The following is an 18,949-nucleotide window of genomic DNA, read 5'->3' on the forward strand; positions in this document are numbered from 1 at the left end:
CATTGCTTTTACATGTCAAGAAAGCTAGGACTTTAGCCTTTTCCTATCACATAAGTATCTACCACCTTCTCATATCAAAAGCAGATACCTTGACACTGCAATATTTCTAAATTTATCACTTTTTTCACTATGGTACTCTCTGAACTCCATCAGTCACCCCAAAACACAAACTTAGCCAAACACAGTCTGTTTCTTCATCTATCTATCAACTCGTCTATGCATGTGTGTGTGCACACACACCAGCCGAGGTCAAGTTGATGGACCTGGTCCACCTGCTGACGACCCTTAACTACATGGATTAATACAAGTGTCTTTCACTAGGGTTACCCTGGCCCTTCATAAGGTATATCAGACATGGCTGGTAAAAACAGGTAGCAGCCAAGCTCTTTTTTAAAGAGAGCTTTTAAGTGAGATTGTATTATGTGGATAAAGAGAGATTTACCTCACGTCGATTAATTCTGCATATTAAATGAACAGGCAACCAACTATAATGCATATATTATTCTTCATCCTTCAGGCTGGTTATACACCACCATGGGTGTCGCTTATGTGGGAATGTGTTCCAATGGCGAGCAGTCATCTTGCCCACTACCCTTCGTATGCAGGGCAGTGGATAACTTGTTAACATCAAAATAATCGGTGGGCTTGTGTGCACTGGTCTTCACACACTGGCACCAAAGCATAATCTAGCCCTTGTACATTCATTGGTGGAATTCATGTAGGGCCCTACCCAAAAGTGCGACATATAAGCAATGTTATCATTGGTCATTAATCATACTGGCAAGCAGCCCCTGCCCTGTGTGTAACCACACTTGCAAATCTCTTCCAAGTATTTGGAATCAAGATAAAGAGTTATACTACGTAGAAAGACTTTGTCTAATCTAACACTTCAGCAAGCTCACCCTTTTTGTGAGTTTGCCGCTTGATTCAGGTGCATGGGACATAATGTTAGTTTTGACAACCCAAGGGACCCAATGCCGCTGTCACAGTGGTGAAATGTGCAGATCTCTAGCCGGATTGTCTTGCATAGAATTGTGCTCAGACCCCTGACACGTGTCCTGACCTTTGAGCAATGCTCGCACAATTCTGAGGTGGTTGATCTACAAGTTCTAGCTTTTGATTAATACAACAGATGCCCTGAACACTAAACAAAGCATGGTTTTTCTATGACTTGTGCTCCTACCATTCATAACTTATAGTCATTTTCTCAAGAAATATGAAAAACATCTTCTGTAACAGGCTTGGAAACTTCATGCATCTAGGAGGATTCTGCAGCCACGTCAACTGTAGGGGACTGCTGGATTCTACGAATTTCTGCTGTTAGCGAGGAACAGACGTGAGCTGATTTTAAAGAGCGAGCATTGCTCTTCCCAACTGCATATATCTCACCCAGCTGCCAACGAGGCCTCAAGTCCAACTGTAGATAGACAGACACATGAGTATTAGCAACATACATTGCAAGAGATTAAGCTACTGTCAAGCTGTACTTATCTTACACGGGCATCATCACACTCATCAATAGGTGGTGGAGGTTCAAATCTCCCAAATTGGAAATGTTCAATCCCAGCCCAAGCCACCATTACACCTGGATGATAGCCCAAGTTTTTGTAAGCCAGTGTAACTCAACGAATTGTAAAAAGTGGTGACATTTCCCTAAACTAAAGCAGAAAGACAAGTTAATGTGGACTACTTATTGCAGCCGATAATGTTTAATGAGAAACCAGAACACCTTATTAGTCAAATGAAGCACTGCTGACATACACAATAAAGCATTTAGGATCTTCAACTTCATGTTATCCTCTACATAAGAGATGGATGCACAAGTGTGATGGAATGTCAACTCATTTTAACATGTCAGAAATACAGACAATTGATAGGCTACCTTCTTACACTCTAACAGAGCTATAATCTTCAGCATGATTAAATAATGTTTAAATCAAGGCTACATAATCAACAAGAAAAATATATTTTCCCATTGTCAAACCAAATCACTTAAGTTAATTTAAGCAACTATTTTTAAAGAAATGGACATCAATCTCGTTTTAACCATATTGCCACCTACCTTAACTGATTCCCAAAGCAATATGCTGATTGGTACTATACGTTTAAGAATCTCAATATCTAAGCAACTCAGTAGGTTCTTTTGCATTCATCCAGCAGTTGAAGATACCAAATTTCATTCTATCTTCTCTCTTTAAATTTTCAGGGAGAGTCAAAACAACAGAGCTTAACAGATATACCAGTGATGACTCTTAGTAAGAGGGACCTTGCATAGATTAAGCTTCAGAGAACTTGAACCATGTTGTCCGGGGTTTGTGTCAAAACTCTTGATAACCAGCTACACAGTAGTAGACTACTTATGCCATGTTAGAGTCATTCAAAGAAAACTCCCAACTCCATAAGCTCATTGAATAGGCACAATATTCACATCAAGTGAACGGAACGTTAGTATATGTAGAACAAGAGCTTTTGCATGCAAGCATTCAGAGAGAAAAAGATGACTCCCATAAAATGCAAGGTGTGCTTGAACTTCAAACTCCAATTAATGTCAGCATAAGCAGGTTGGGTTCTTTCCAAAGGACCACCCCTACCATTGTCCTTAGCATCACTGTATCAAGCATAGTGGCTTATTCGGGCAGATTCACAGAGTTCTGGGGCCCACAGTGAAGATTTCTTGTACTCTATATTTGATAGAGAGTAGTGTTTTTCTGCAATTACTGAGACTCAACATGCCTCTCTTTTGTAAATAAGTCCACTCTCCTGCTCTATCTAGATTCAGGAGGCTTATATCTACTCTATGCCTACATTGAACTCTCAACATTTCTTGCTGCCCCTTCTCTGCTTCACGAAGAAATCCTTACATTCATGAGTCATGACACCAATACATGTTGACTCCAGAATGTCGATTCTAATCTCAGGGATGGGTTCTGAATCAAGAGCCAAAACTCAAAAGAATCACCTGCTGAAGAGAGGAAATGTGTCTTTGTTTTACAAACTGTCTTTTTAGTATTCTCGGTCCAATTTGGCTTACTTTCTTATTGTAAAAAAAGCATTTAAACCTTCTGCAAAAGGTGATCAAACATTTTTGTAGACCTCAAGTCCACATATTGATCTTCTGAGTTTGACACCTTCAGAAATCTTAGCTTCTTGCCTTTTTGTTGATGCACTATGTTTTCATTCAAAAACAAAGCAAGTTTGACGGAGCAACATATGAAACGTGCAACACTATCACTTAAAGGATGCAAAATTCAACAGAAGGAAGGAAAGAACATAGTAAAAGCCAAAAGTGAGATTGAGACACCATTGTCAGTGCAGAGTCTTGGAGGAGGGCACTCGAGACAAAGTCCATGTTTTTCAGCTAGCTCTCCAAGCCTTTTCCGTACCACCTTGTTGCATGCTACACCGCCTGAAACAACCTGGTAAAGTAATCCAGCCATCATAACTTGCTTACTTGGAAAATTTCTGAAACTCCAAATATCAAATCTTTTATTAATCACCAGGGATTTTATTGTAGGGCTTATTGTCTTCGCCCAGTCAATTGCTCTGTCACACTTCTCCACCAGATGACGAACAGCAACTCTCTGATCATTTAAATACTCCAAAGAAAATAGCAATCAGCACACATCATATAAAGAATGTAACTTTCCTAAAACCCCCAAGCTGTTTAAAACACAGGAGGGGTCATGCAGATAGCAAGGCCTATTTCCAACCACATATCCACTATCTAGCATGCCCCTCCTCCGAGACAGCACCAGCTTCCTTCAAAAAATTGTTGTTTCATAGAATACTTATCTATAGTACAGGAATTTAATCATGAAGCTTTGAACAGCAGACTTTTTGTTTGGGTACAATCATTATATGTGCATCCACAGATCAAAATCTAAAACATGTCACAACACTAGAAGGTATAGAGTCTACACCTGAAATGAAGCAGCAATATTGGCTCGAACTTGACGATCTTCAGTGCTTGCAGCTGATAAGGGTACAGAAGCTGATTGGCTGTAATTCACAAAAGCTGTTATGTTCATTCTAATAATAATCACTATACAAAGATACAAAAGTCTTGAGGTGATGACCCAAAGAAGAAATACATGTTTCTGGATTCAATTGCCAACTTTACTTGAGTCTTCAAGCCTGCATAAGAAAAATTGCAATCCCGATGATTGCGCATGGGGACCTGAAAATTCAACAAATATCATATTTCAACCATGGTTATTAATATGGCGATGCAAATTATAGTAAATTTATTGAATAGGTTTGTTTCTGTTAGAGATTTGGTCATACAGGCACAGGCAGGATACAGGTATATTAGGGCAAATCATAGTAACTTTATCGAATAGGTTTGTTTCTGTTCGAGATTTGGTCATACAGGCAAAGGCAGGATACAGGTATTTAGGGCAGATGTATGCATATCCTGATCAGGTCAAACAGTTTTGTAGCAGTTTAGGCAGTCAGCAGCATTTGGGCAGGTTTCGGGGCAGGCAGATCAGGTTGGACAGGCTGTGCAAGCCGGCGGGCTGGAGGCCATGTTGCATGCAACATTTTTTCTCAGCATTATTTAATTGTTTATATTGCTGGTGATTATCAGTCAGCCAGTTTTTACTGGCCAACCTGGCCATTTTTTATTATTTATTTCTGCTTGTTTGTGGCTGGCCTACCCCCAGTCATTCTCACTTGCAATTTACTGTTGAGAGAGATCTCCAGTAGGGATACATTCAATAGCCTGTTGCGCGTATCTGCTTCCTTCATTCAGCATTCATTCACTGCAGATTTTTGTCTTCTCTCTCTCTCTCTCTCAGACCTAAGGTAGACACAGCTACAGCATTATGCAGAGCACGATGCCCTAGGGTACTTGCTCAGCAACATAGGCGTGCAGAGCTACAGCATTATGTAGAGCACGATGCCCTAGGGTACTTGCTCAGCAACATAGGCATGCTCATATGTGACACATTCGTGTCACGATTGCTCATTACAGATGAAGATTACCACGACAACTCAATCAACTCCGTCAGAGACAGCATGCAATGTCTTGGTGGATTCCATACACTAAGAGGGAGATACTCTAAACTCTTTTCAGTTTTTCGATTTTCCATATTTTTCATTTTCCATTTCAATTTACCATGTAGACCTAGACATAATTCTGTTTTCTTCTCTAATGAGAGATGATGATACCAATTCTATTAGTTACGGTCTCATAGGCCATTCTGGCCTTCTAGAGATGTTAATCTGTGTGTAAGTGTGTGTGTGTGTTTGTGTTCCTTCCTTTCTTTCAGTCCGGTCACCGGTTTCCACATTCAATGCACTCTCACATGATATCAAACCAGCATTGAAGGGCTGATTGAGACCTGAAGAAGAGATTTCAGCACAACAAGAGGCTACATTTTTAGCGTCCAGGGGAGAATAGGAGGGTTGTGCATCAACATGAGACTAAAATGAACAGAGAAGCATGGGAAAGGAGCAAAGTTGCTGAATTTTTGTAGGTTTTACTGTTGATGAAGGAGAAAAGGCTGCATTATCAGCCGCCTTCTACAGATTTTTCATTTTCATCACCTTTCGTGGTTAAAGCAGGTTCGGGACCAGCAAAGGATGCCCTAGCAAGCTAAGTTTTTGGAGTCAAGAGGGAGCTGCCCTTGTTTTTGTGCAGGTCATTCAAGTGACAATGTCTTCAGAGCTCAACCTAGGGTTCCAAGCTATTTTGGACCATAAGATCCCCATATTACTAACTCTTCCTCAAGATAAGAAACTCACTGGGGAGAATTACCCCATATGGCGGGTAATGATGCTTGCCATCTTGGAGTTGGAGAGGGCTGCCCTTGTTTTTGTGCAGGTCATTCAAGTGCCATGTCTTCATAGCTCAACCTAAAGTTTCAAGCTATTATAGACCATAAGGTCCCTATATTACTAGCTCTTCCTCAAGATAAGAAATTAATTGGGAAGAATTGCTGCATATGGCGGGTGATGATGCTTGCCATCTTGGAGTCCTATGATTTAGGGAAGCTCATGACCAAGGCCATAGATTGTTGTATCACCCATGACCTATCCAAGCTTTCGTCAAATGACAAAGCCGACTTGGGGCACATTGGGACAAGCTAAATGCTCGTATCCAATCATCCCTATTCATCTCATACACACTAGCCGTGATAGCCCACATACAACATTTGACTATTACTTGGCATATATATCTAGAATTGGATCAATTGTACAACTATACGACCGTAGTGAAAAGGGTGTCTTTGGAGGTATAGATACGGACCTTGAACCCGACCAAGTCCGCTTCCATGCAAGAAAATGTGAATAAGCTTCAGTAATTGCAGATGCAAGTCCGGAATGCAAAGAAGATAATTACCTCAGAAGAACATGGTTATAACTCTTCTTTCGCAATTACTGCCCCGATTTAGTGCATTCTATTCTACCTTGATTGCTTCAAGGCAAATAGACACTACTAAGTGGAAGGAGTTCGTTCTGATGGTCTTAGATCAAAAGGAACAACTCAAAGAAATCAACACTCCAAAGATAAAGGTATTAATAGGTCAATCTTCCCAAAGGAAGGGAAAAAGAACAAGAAAAAGATGGGAGAAAAGACCAATCAAGTCAAAGCAAAAGGGTCTACTTGTCACATTTCTTGCAAGACAAGTCATTGGAAGAAGCATTGCCCCGAGAAGAACAAAACAGATACGAAGAAAAAGAAATCTACGAGGGACTCAAGAGCAATGGCTACTCCTTCATTAGCAACCTTCCTACATTTGGAACTGATTGAGGATTCGACTCCATCTTCTTCTAATGCAATGATGATGGCCCCATAACCTCGTAACTGCATTGTGGACAACGGTGCTTCTCACCACATGACTACTACATAGGTCTTGCCCATATGCATCAAATGCCTGGGCAAATCCTCATCGGTTTGTTGAGATAACATAAGCATTACATGCTGAATTAGCCACTCAAACAGCCCCAATAGCTTTATTAATGAAAACCCTAAAATGGTGTGCAGTTCGAGAAAGTTTTAAAAATAGTGTGTGGTATGAGATCCTAAAACTTTCTATAAATAAGCATTGTTGCCCTCCATTCATCCCAATCTCCTTTTTGTGGGGTTTTAAGCCCTCTAGCTTTGTTGCCCATACCCCATTCGTGGAGGATATCTTAGCCAAAGCTAATCTTTGTTGTCACATCATTCTGGTGTCCATTTCCAGCCTCCCCTTCGCAATCTACACCCCCTGGAGATACCACTTGCTGTCCTATACCCTTCATGTGGCTGCACATAAGCCTAGCAAAACACTTGCCTTGCATTTACTGCTGATTTCAGCCTAGCAATTGTTCACACTGCTTTGTTTGGCCCTTCTAGCTGCCACACTATACTCAAACATCATCAAAAGGTTGTATTTGGTCTTCCCGTCCAACAGCCCACGTCATCATCAAAATCTATGTTGTTTCTCCTCTCCTCTATCTATTCAACACTGATCCTCGACACTAATCCAACACCACATAGCGCTATGTTTGATGATGTCCGACATCTAGAGGCTACTTTGCTGCGTTTTGGGGCAACCAAAGCAACCATAGACCTGATGGTAGTCATGCTGGAGGTAGGAGCAAATGTCTCCTCATAGTCAGTGCCATTCTTCTGTGCATAGCCCTTGGCTACAAGCCTAGCTTTCTATTTGTCAATGGATCCATCTGCATTTCTTTTCAGCTTGTAGACCCATTTTGTTCCAATGGCTTTCTTCCCAATACGCGAAGACACTAAATCCCATGTTTGATTCTTAATGATAGAATCAAACTCAGCTCGCATTGCTGCCATCCAATATGTACTATGTTGTGCATCCTCAAAACATTCAAGCTCCTCATGATCAACTGTATTTGCTGCCATAACAAACTCCATGGTATGTGCATCATCATGCATACGAGCTTGCCTTCTAGTACACCAGCCATGGAAGCATCCAAATAACTATCTTTCATACTCTATTAATACCATCTAGGCATTTGTCTTGCCTCTTGACTGTGCATAAGCTCTTGCTGAATTTTAGATTCAGCACTTTGCCGAATATTCAGATCGGCCATTGGCTGATTTACTGCATTATCCAATGAAGCAGTTGGCTGAACATTAAGTTCACTTGCTGAAAATCCAGCTAAATGACCAAATGAAATAGGCAGCAACCCTTCAAATACATCATTGGCAGCCTGATATGTGTCAAAACTAGCAAGAGATAATTCTGATTTTTCATCGAAAAGTACATCCCTACAGACAAATACCTTTCTAGAGACAAGATCATATAATCTATATCCTTTGCTCTAACCGCTGTATCCCACAAAAATACATTTGACAACCTTGTTATCCAACTTTTTTCTAAGTACCTTGGGAATGTGTACATATGCAAGACACCCAAAAGTACGAAAGTGCCCAACAAAAGGTTTCCGACTGTTCCAAGCCTCAAAAGGCATAATATTCTTTAATGCTTTGGTGGGGCATCTTTTCAAAACATGGCAAGCAGACATAATGGCTTCCATCCAAAAACTGTGCGGCAAGCTCTTTGCTTTTAGCATACATCTGGCCATCTCCATAGTGACCGATTTTGCTTCAAAAAAGAATTCAGCATAGAGGACATAAATTCCCCCCCTCGGTCCGAATGAAGAGTCTTCACTCTACAGTCAAATTGGTTCTCAACAAGTGCTACAAAAGCCAAAAATGCATCATACGCTTCTGACTTTTTTACTAAAGAATAGACCTGGCAAAAGCAAGTCATCAATAAAAGTCACAAAATAGTAACACCACCCAATGACTTTGTCTCCATAGGGCCACATACATCTAAGTGCACTAAGTGTAACCTAGCTATGGCTCTAAAAGCAACATCATGGGGAAACAAAAACCGATGCATTTTCCCCAAAATACATCCCTTGCATTAGTGCTTACGAGGTCTCTTCAAGAGAGGTAATCCATCAAGCATCTGGATACGCTGTAAAAGCATCAAGCTACCATATTTTACATGCCCCATGCGAGCATGCCATAACTCCGCCTGTAACATAGCAGGAGTAAGAGCGGACGCTAAATAGGCCGACTGATCAACTGAAAGAGCATCCAACTCATATAACTCATGACATAAGAGTGCCAATCAAGACCAAAGTGACATGTTCGTTATCTCGCACCATGCATATGTCATCATCAAAGGTGACCTGCAAGCCACACCATGCCAAAGAAGAAATAGATAATAAATTCTTCTTTATAAACTCTGGCTCTACCTCTGCCTGTGACGCACGACCACGTGTAGCCCTCACTCTAACCCTCCTCTATGCACGAGTCTCATGCACCGGTGTCGATAGCTCCTCATAAAGCATGGAGTAGATATCCTGCTCCTTCTATGGTATCTGCGGAATGTCATGCACCTTCTCTATATCAATCTTGTCAACATTCACTTATACAAGTGAACGAAACAAAGATATATCATATGAGAGGAGATTCAATATGTTCAATATTCATACATATCACAATTTGCAATCCAACTTCCAAGTAAATTAGCAATGTCAAGTATCAAGGGCTTAGGGTTAAAAAGTTAATTATACATAATACTAGTCATTACCAGTTTACTTGTGAAGGCTCAAGGGAAAAAGCGGTCCTCTCAAGAAGCTGGAGATTGCAATGGCAAAACACTAAACGCTCCAGCTGGGCAGCTGCGAGCTTGTCTCTCTTTTTTGTGTGAAAGAGGGCACATGTGCTCCAGTTCCTCTCAACAGGCCTTAAACTACAATCTTGCGAGAGAACCCGAATAGCAATATGTTTCGATTCAAATTTAAGAGATTGAAGTTAAGTAATTGGTGATTGCTAATATGCATACCGCAAAATCAACATTTGAGTGGACAATAGATTACAGAACTTCTAACCTAGATTGCATAATGCATTAGATAATCAAGATTTAAAATATAAAAGTCACCAATCACCTACCAAAGTAGGAGCACAATTGTCGTATTTCTCCCACTAAGAGACAAGCTGAAGTTGTGTGTCTCGAAGCCTAGCTGTGAGTTGGCCAAAATGAAGAGAATGATTACGGAATGCTAGCAAATCATCCTCTAATCTTCTCATCATATCTATATCATCCCATGCGAGACGTCTCATATACTCCATGAAGTCCTCCTCCATAGTTACCTAGAATGAGGAACGAGAAGGAGAACGGAGGGAATGTCCAAGGTCGGGGAACGGGAACGAGGGGAACGACACATGTCTTAAGTATCCCAAATATGCCCTACATGACCCAAATTGCCCCAAAGAATGTCCCTCTAATTGCCCCAATACCCCTCAATGCTTGAAATTGACACAAATGTCCCAAAATTGACTCAATTATCCCCACAACTCCAAATTGACTTGAATTGCCTCAATTATCCTAATTTTCCTTGAAATGAGACAATATAAATGGATGAATACATTAGAATTTAGGATAGCCTAAAATTTGATTGTGATTTGAAAGAGTTGATAATGCATCAAATTTGAACTTTGCATGGACTCCTAATTAGCTTGTGGGTTGTCTTGACACTTTGAATCTTAAATCCAAGAGAGAGAGAGAGAAAGAGAGAGAGAGAGAGAGAGAGAGAGAGAGAGAGATTAGTGTATGCACATTAAACAATGGAGATGGGTGAACATGTGGTGGAAGGAGTGTGACCCAAGCAAAAAGAAAAAATTAAAAAAACTCAATTTTCGGTCAACAAGCCTGGAACGGCCATTCCAAATAAAGAACGATAGGGGGAATAGCAAGAAACGGTAGGGAAGGGCCTTAGGAACGGCAGGGGACGTTCCCTGGCCGTTTCAACTCCTTGGAGGGTATGGAACGCATTAGGCAGAAACGGCCGTTCCCTGTTTCTATGCCCTCCTCCAACTCCTTACTAGTGTACTGCTCCTTGCTACGCCAAAGGGGATGCAAGATGTGTGCGATAGCATGAATTGGTTTATGGAACCAATCCCATCGTAATTCCACACTGCACAAATCTTATCAACCCTGTAGATAAAATAAGTTAAAAACTTAGAAGTTAGAATAATGATCAATCATCGAGTTGTTAATACTAAATAATAACATGTGTAAAAGTTAAATAAAAACTTACTTGTCTTGGAGCAAAAAACTATTGCAAAGCAAGGCCACGCTAATTTTATCCATATACTCATATAGAAGCCCCAAAGTACTCCCCTCCATATCAATGATGTGCAATACAGTATAAATAGGGGTGAGACTTTTCACCAATGCCTCTGTCTCAACCCACCAACTCTCATTTAAAATATTGCGTCTAAAAGAAAGAGCCTTTGGAGACTCTCTCTCACTTCATATGAGCCATTCTTGGCATGCAATGGTCCGTATCAAATTTAAACGGACCCGTATAAGCCTCTCCAATACAATAAACATATAAGAAAATCTAGTGGTGGTGGGCTTCAATAGCTCAAGTGTGCTATTGGCTCGAAACATACTTGTGATGGATAATCTTTTCTTTACAAATCTTACCGTAATTGTTGCCATCTTGAAAATGTCATCCACCCAAGATATTTACCCAACATCTTCAATAAGCAAGTTAAGACAATGGGATGCACATGGAGTCCATACTATATTAGAAAACTCCTCCTCAAGTATACGCTCCATAGACACATAATTGCTTCCATTATCTATCAGTACCTACACCACATTTTGGACTCCTATGTCCATGATGAGCTGTCGCATGTGCTCCCAAATGAAAGCTCCTATGAAGATAAGACTTGAGACAGAGGCATCGATGGCCTTAATGAACATGGGACCTTTACATGAAGACACTAAAACATTATAAGCATTCCTTCGGTGCATATCTGACCATCCATCGCATAGTATTGTGCATCCATATTTCACCCATCTCTCCTTCAAGGGCTCCAATTGAGCCTCTATCGATGCTTTCTCCTTTCAAATCTCCCGTGTGTGTAATGCATCTGCAGATGGACCTTCCCACTCACACCCTATACGGCTTATTGCCCTGATTGTCTTATTCCATTGATGTGTGGTGGCTACATTGAAAGAAATAGCACACCGAATAAATAAGCGTGTGAATTTCCTAGTTACCTCCACAATTGCCTACCTCTGAAGTCCTGCATGGACACTTGCACCATGCAAGAAGCTCTTTTGCCCACCACGACTAGAAGATGGCAACGGGTTCCTTTTTACACTTGCTCCCAATACGGATATGGATGCACTTCTTTTTTACGGGCCACTTGCACCTCCAATTTGGCTAGTGCCACTAGGCCCACTAGCCTCTCTTTGTCCCACTTGTGCTTTATTAGCCCAATGTGGTATCGATTCATTCTCTTCTAGCTCAATACCCATACGCTTTCAACGCCAAAGATAGAGACATACTCTTACTTCTGTCGGCACATTTGCGCAAGGCCTGATATCTTTGTTGGAAACGCAAGCCAAGTGGTCTTTCACGCGCATTACACTCTCAAATTTCTCCAATCCACAACAGTTACATCACCACTTCTTTGATCTACCGAAGCCCTCGTATCCCTTGATTGGAGTGACGTGCCTGCAATATGGGTCCGACGCCATGATATGATTAGCCTTTAGGGGTTAGGACCTAGATAATGGATTAAAGGAGGAGGAGATTCGAGAAGAAAAAGAAGAATGAAAATAAAAAAGAAAGAAAATAAAAAATAAAAAAAGAAAAAAAAGGAGGAGGAGGAGCAAGAAAGAAGAAAAAGAAGAAAAAGAAAAAGAAGAAGAAGAAGAAGGAGAAGAAGAAGAAGAAGAAGAAGAAAAAAAAAAAAAGTAGAAGCAGAAGGAGAAGAAGGAGAAGAAGAAGAGCTTAAAGAAAGAGCAAGAGGAATAAGAAAGGAAAGAGCAAGAGGAAGAGAAAGAGGAGGCGGAGGTGGGAGTTGAAATTCCAAGAAAAAGAAGACGAGAGCTGCTAGTGTGCCACGCGCGCAAGTCCGAAGTCGGGAAGGAGAACGGGTTTCGTTGGCGTTGGATAACCATCCGCAACAGGCCGCAGGACCGTCGAAACGGCGGCCTCTTGTTTCCGTCCCGGTCCGAAACGGCCGGTCCGTTTCAGACCTGCCGAAACGCCATTTCGAGGTACACTGCCGCACAGTTAGAGCATAGAAGGGCTAGCATGTCAATGGTATTGGAGGCACGTAAAGAAGGCAAGTATGCTATTTATAGAGATGGCATAGTAATCATAGCAGAACGAAGGTCACAATGACGATACGCGACCTATGACACGTTAAGGATGCCCCTTTGGAATTGTAATGGTTCAATGAGACTTGATGCATGTTATTTTGAGGATACTTTCCGTGGGATTGATATAGCTATGTATACAAGAACACATCAATGTATAAGTTCTAGATTACAAATGTTGTGGAATACAAATGGGGGAGTGTTTACAAGCCTCAATCTTGTAGGCCAGGAGGAACTAGAGGGTCAGGTGGGGTAGCTATTCTTTTTTGTCAGAGCCTCCAAGACATGATTCGTGTGGTGTCATGAGATGTGCAAGCTAGACATATGTGGATAAGATTGAGGATAGGGCACCCAAGGGATCTATATGTTGTAGTATGTTACTTCCCAGCTACCAATTCAACATTTGCCCTTGGGGAGGGATCACCATTTAAAGTACTACATGAGGACATTATGAGGTATGCAAGCATTGGGGACATACTACTAATGGGAGACTTTAATGCTCGAATAAGAAGTGAGCAATCGCCCTTTTATGATATTGAACATGAGATGTTTAAGGAATTGGCATGGACGAACTAAGGCTTGATAGGATATCTCAAGATAAGGAGATGACATCATATGGATCCCATTTGCTGCATTAGAAAGTGCTCGTGGATTAGCTATATTCAATGGCTTATCAAGATGGCCACGAGCACATGCTTTAACTTATTGGAACAGCAAGAAGGAAGCCAACATTGTGGACTATGTAATGGGGTCGTCAGCATTAAGTCCACAAATTAAGCATTTTGAGATATCTAACAAGCCGATCGGTACAACAATCGACCATGCAATCCTAAAATTCACCCTAACATGTGGTCAAATACAAGAAATATGCATACGTGTACACACATTTCCACACTATAAGCTTCTAGAGCAAACTTCACATATCTATAGTGATGCAATACGAGATGGCTTAAGCCAACTAGACCAACCTGAACCACTAGAGAATGTCACTAAATATCTGGGGAAGGTTTTACATACAGTAGCTATAGAGGCATTCTTATGTAAAATGAGCTCTATTGCACCACGCTGTTGGGAATAAAGAGCCATCGTGCCTTTTATATGTGCACGGGTGTGAACACACCCTTAGCACATTGTACTTTCATATATATATCTATCTAAAACCTAAAGTGGTACACTCGTCATTGTACCGAAAAACGTGTTCACTCTATACTCTGCTCTCTCGCCCTCTCCCTGTCTCTCTCACTGCACGTAATGACTATTTGCCTCGATCTCCATGCCTAATCGATTCCTTCAAACTGATATCAGAGCGTAAGGTGCTGCAGACAGTCGTCAGGCTAAGCGAGAGCTCAAAGGCGAGCAGGAGAGTCACAAGTGTAAGCTGCAGGCAGTGACTCTACGACAGGCGTGGACCAAGCGTGCGCAACTATAGAGCTGATGAACGAGGAGGCTGTTCTTGCGTGACTAGTAAAGCTGCGCCACAGGCAACAGGCGACAAGGAAGAGCGACCAGACGGAGGGCACGCGGGCAAGAGGCCACGCCAGGGACGAGGCGTCATGGAATGGAGGACACGCGGGCGAGAGGCCACGCCAACGACGAGGTCACGGGACGGCGAAAAGGTGCCGTGTCTAGCGGGCATCACATCGCACCACTGACGGGTCGGTTGACCCGTTAGATTTTTTTTTCTTTCCCAAAATTCAACTTTTTTTTCTTTGAAATTTGCTTCACCCACTGACAGGGCTTTGCTTGCAAAGCACAAGACTTCACATCTGTGCAAAATTGGCTCAGAAATTTGGGGCTTTTCTCAAATCTGGGGATCTCAACATAGAAGTGAACAATCTAACTCACAAATTGCAAAGTCGGTGCACATCTGCCCGGAAATTTTGGGGCTTTTCACATTTTTAGTGAAATTCTTTCAATTTCACTAAAATTAGTGCACGCGCACGCAGGACTGCAAAATTTGGAGATCTATCCACATTTCATGCGCGCAAGATGCAACAGTGATATTTGTCTCAAAAATGCCAGCAATTTGTGACATTTTGTCCCCGACATTTGGGACTTTCCATGTACATGCACAAATTGAGCCAAAATTGACCCAATTTCTCGACATTGAGGCACATTGGACCCCGTGCAATTTGGGGCTTTTGTGATTTGGGCAAAATTTGTGCAGCATTTGATCATTTTATGTACATGCAAGCTGAATTTCGCGCAATTTGGACATCAACACTTGGTAAATTTTGGGGGTTTTGCTGAAATTACTTTATTTTGGCAAAATTGGACAGCCCTATACATGACAGAGAAAATGCAGATGTGTGTTTGACGATTTCAAGCACAAAAATTTGGGGCTTTTGACCGATCGTGTCAAATTTCATGCCCGTGGGTACATGTACAACAGAAATTGCAGCTCAAATTTTGGGATTTCTCATGTAAAGTGATGTACATGCCTTTTGGAACAGCTGTAACACTTGGTTTGGTGCTTCTGAAAACTAAATTACAGATCTGAAATCTGTACTTCTATGTGGTCATTTATTGCTGATTGGTACTTGTTTGTACCTTGGTCACTTGGGTGACAATTTGGGCCTGCATTTACCGGTTTTTTGGTCACTTTTGAGCTGAAAACCATGGCTGGCAGCAATGACAGCAGTAATTTGATGCATATAAAGAAGCTTGAAGGCGCACATAATTTTGCAATGTGGCAAAAACAGTGCTACAATATCCTGTTACAAAAGAAGCAGGCAAAGCCGATCAAAACTAAAGGAGCAAAGCCTATGGACATGGATCAAGATGATTGGGATGAGTTGAATGAGCTTGCACGCTCAAACATAGAGCTATCGATTTCTGATGCCTTGCTCTTCAACATTGAAGGTTTGGATTTTGCATATGCGATATGGACTATACTAGAAGAACTCTATGCACAAAAGAGCGCTGCAAGTAAAGTGTATTAGCTGAAAAAGCTTATGGATTTGTGTATGAAAGAAAGTACAGCAATGTCTACTCACTTGAGGGAGTTTAACTCCATTTTCAGCCACTTGGTTGCCTTGAAATTTATGATTAATGAAAAAATTAAGGCTACTTTCTTGCTTTGCACTCTACCAGAGAGTTGGGATACATTCAGGACTGCTATGACCAATTCTAATGTGATCCTTTTGTATGCTGATATAGAGAGTGCTCTACTTTTGGAAGAGATGAATCGGCAGAACAATGCATCCAGCAAGTCTTCCAGTGCTTTGCATACTAGGGGCAGATCACAGCAAAAGGGAAAATACTATGGCAAGGGACAAAGTAAATCCTGTGGCAAAGATGTTGAATGGCATCATTGTGGCAAGAAGGGTCACTTTAAACGTGACTGCTACAAATGGAAGAAAGAGATAGGAAAAGGCAAGAAGACAGATGATTGCAAGGAAGAGAAGAAGGACAGTTAGCCTAAGAAAAGCAGTGTAAAAATTGAAGAGGTGAATGTAGTCACTCATGACAGTGACAGTGGGAGATGTACTCTTTGTCTCTTCACATTTTGGTGCACATGCTCTACTTGCAGATACAAACAATGACATGCATACCTGGATTCTTGATTCAGGTGTTTCTTTTCATGTCACCCCTCATCGTGAGTGGTTTTCCGCATATACAGGGGGTCGACATGGTGTTGTCCATCTTGGGGACAACTATGCATGTGAGATTGCAGTTATTGGCAGTGTGCAGTGTTACAGTTTCAGCATGGCTCTATCTTTACACTTCAGCATGTACAGCATATACCTCAGCTCAAGAAGAGCTTGATCAGCACAAGGCAACTAGACGATGATGGTTTTATACCTTTGGTGATGGAAAATGGAAGATCTATAAGGGATCCAGGGTTATTGCCAGAGGTTGCAAGAGTGATACGTTGTATCCACTCCACGTATCTAGTGTGCATGAAAGTGCTTTCTCGTTTGAGTTACTTGCCTTGTCTTCATTATGCTGATTTTGACCACTGTGATCATTGTATTTATGGCAAACATGCACAAACTTCTCACAAAAAGTCTCTTTCTTTGAAATCTTCTCCTCTAGAGTTAGTACATTCAGATATATGTCAAATGCCATGGTTATCTTTAGGGGGAAACAAATATTTTGTCACCTTTGTCGATGATGCTACACGAAAAGTATGGGTTTACCCTATTCATAGCAAGGATGAAGTACTTGACAAGTTTTAAGAATTCTTGGCATTGGCTGAAATCAGACAGATAAGACACTTAAGTGTCTTCGCTATGACAATGGTGGGGAATATGTGTCCAAAGCCTTTCAAGTATTTTGTGACAGCAAAGGGATAAAGAGGGAGCTCACTGCCCCTCATAATCCACCCCAAAATGGAGTTGCAGAGCATATGAATCGGACCATCCAGGATAAGGTCCGTACGATGCTGTCTTTGGGGGGGGGGGGGGGGGGGGGTTTCCCCAAGAAGCGTGGTCGAGCAAGCCACTTTCATATGCTCATTTGAAAGTGTTTGGCTGCGAGGCTTTTGTACACATTCGTAAAGGAAAACGTAACAAACTTGAGCCAAAGTCCTGTAAATGCATTTTCCTAGGATATGGTGACAAAGGTGAAATGGGGTATAAATTGTGGGATCCCAAGAAAAGGGAAATAGTACGCAGCAATGACGTTATGTCACAAGACTGTGACAACTATTACCTTTTTGTTGATTTCTTTATTATATATTTTATTTGGTTTTTCTTTTTGGAAGGATCCCTCTTGAAATCTAAACGCTTGAGTTGCATGGCCAGTATGTGAAACGGACAGGAATGTCTAGTGAGTCAAGACTGGACAATTAAGGTCCAGTATAAGTCAGGAAGAGACTGATGGCACTGTAGATTGACAAGCCTGGAAGAGACTTGTGAAAGTGTATATGGACAAGTGTGTTGAAGAACTAGCCTGGAAGAGACTAGTTCAAAGTGAAGATGGACAAATCTTCAAGAGATTAGTCCATGAGGGATCATCAGTGGAAATTCACTTTCAATTGAGCTACATTACAGATTTGGATGTAGCCATAGTCTACAAAGATGGTCAGAAGACTAGTGGGGATGCAATGGAAGCAACTCCTAAAATTTAGGGAGTTACTATTTTTGGACCCCAAAATCTGTTCGCGTCATTATCTTCGTTTTTGTACGAGGATTAATCCTCTGGTCTGTGCCGAGGTCAAATTTTGAACTGAGGATGGAGAATTTTAGACCGAAAGGTTTAAACAAGAAAATTGTTACATGTATGCCATGTGTCACAATTTGGGCATAAATTCCCAAAAGAGAGAGAGAGGCAGCACAAAAACGAGTTTCAATGCATGGGGGGCTCATTTTTTGGGAAAGGGAGATGGATTGTTGTAGATGGAGAGCTCTTGAGAGCTGGTCTACCTTGTCTATGATGCACAGAGCCTTGAGCTTGCTTCCTACTCTTTCTCTCTCTCTTTCTCTCCCTGACAGTATGGTTATGCTGCAGAATCAAGAGCCTTTCTTCTAATTCAAGTACAGCAGTGTGGAATATGTTGTTTTTGCGTGAGGCAAGAGCCTCTATTCTCCAGGAATAGGAGCAATTGTTTGCTACCCACAAGCAGAAACAGGTGAGGGTGGTAACCTCACCAAGCAAGTGTCTGAAACAACATTAAATCAGTTCTGATTCTAGACTGTTCAGAGGTTATTTCAGAGCCCAATTGATGTCAGAATCAAGGGGCATTTGGCCCAGATGATGCTGAACAGTACACGGAACAATATGAGCTGAGAACAGGTGTCAAAACAGGTCTGAACCAGTAATTACAGTGGGCTGAACAGTAC

General features: G+C 41.5%; 1 protein-coding gene across 2 annotated transcripts in view; it reads right to left on the minus strand.

Moving 5' to 3' along the window:
* Positions 1-739: 739 nt before the first annotated feature.
* GCP1 (glycoprotease 1) overlaps positions 740-18,949 on the minus strand; it is an 81,265-nt gene continuing 63,055 nt past the window's right edge. Inside the window, exons 8-13 of one of the 2 annotated variants that reach the window (XM_087691624.1) lie at positions 4,077-4,177; positions 3,921-3,999; positions 3,498-3,581; positions 3,302-3,416; positions 1,497-1,585; positions 740-1,417 (exon numbers count right to left, since the gene is read on the minus strand). In XM_087691624.1, the coding sequence (XP_087547750.1) occupies positions 1,259-1,417; positions 1,497-1,585; positions 3,302-3,416; positions 3,498-3,581; positions 3,921-3,999; positions 4,077-4,177 (627 nt within the window). In that variant the 3' untranslated portion in view covers positions 740-1,258. The remainder of the gene's footprint in view (positions 1,418-1,496; positions 1,586-3,301; positions 3,417-3,497; positions 3,582-3,920; positions 4,000-4,076; positions 4,178-18,949) is intronic. The other variant, XM_087691625.1, reaches the window with a different exon arrangement.

Source organism: Lygodium microphyllum, chromosome 13 (genome assembly GCF_053477565.2).
Source record: "Lygodium microphyllum isolate KBCC chromosome 13, Lygodium_microphyllum_v1.1.10, whole genome shotgun sequence".
Lineage (NCBI taxonomy): Eukaryota > Viridiplantae > Streptophyta > Polypodiopsida > Schizaeales > Lygodiaceae > Lygodium > Lygodium microphyllum.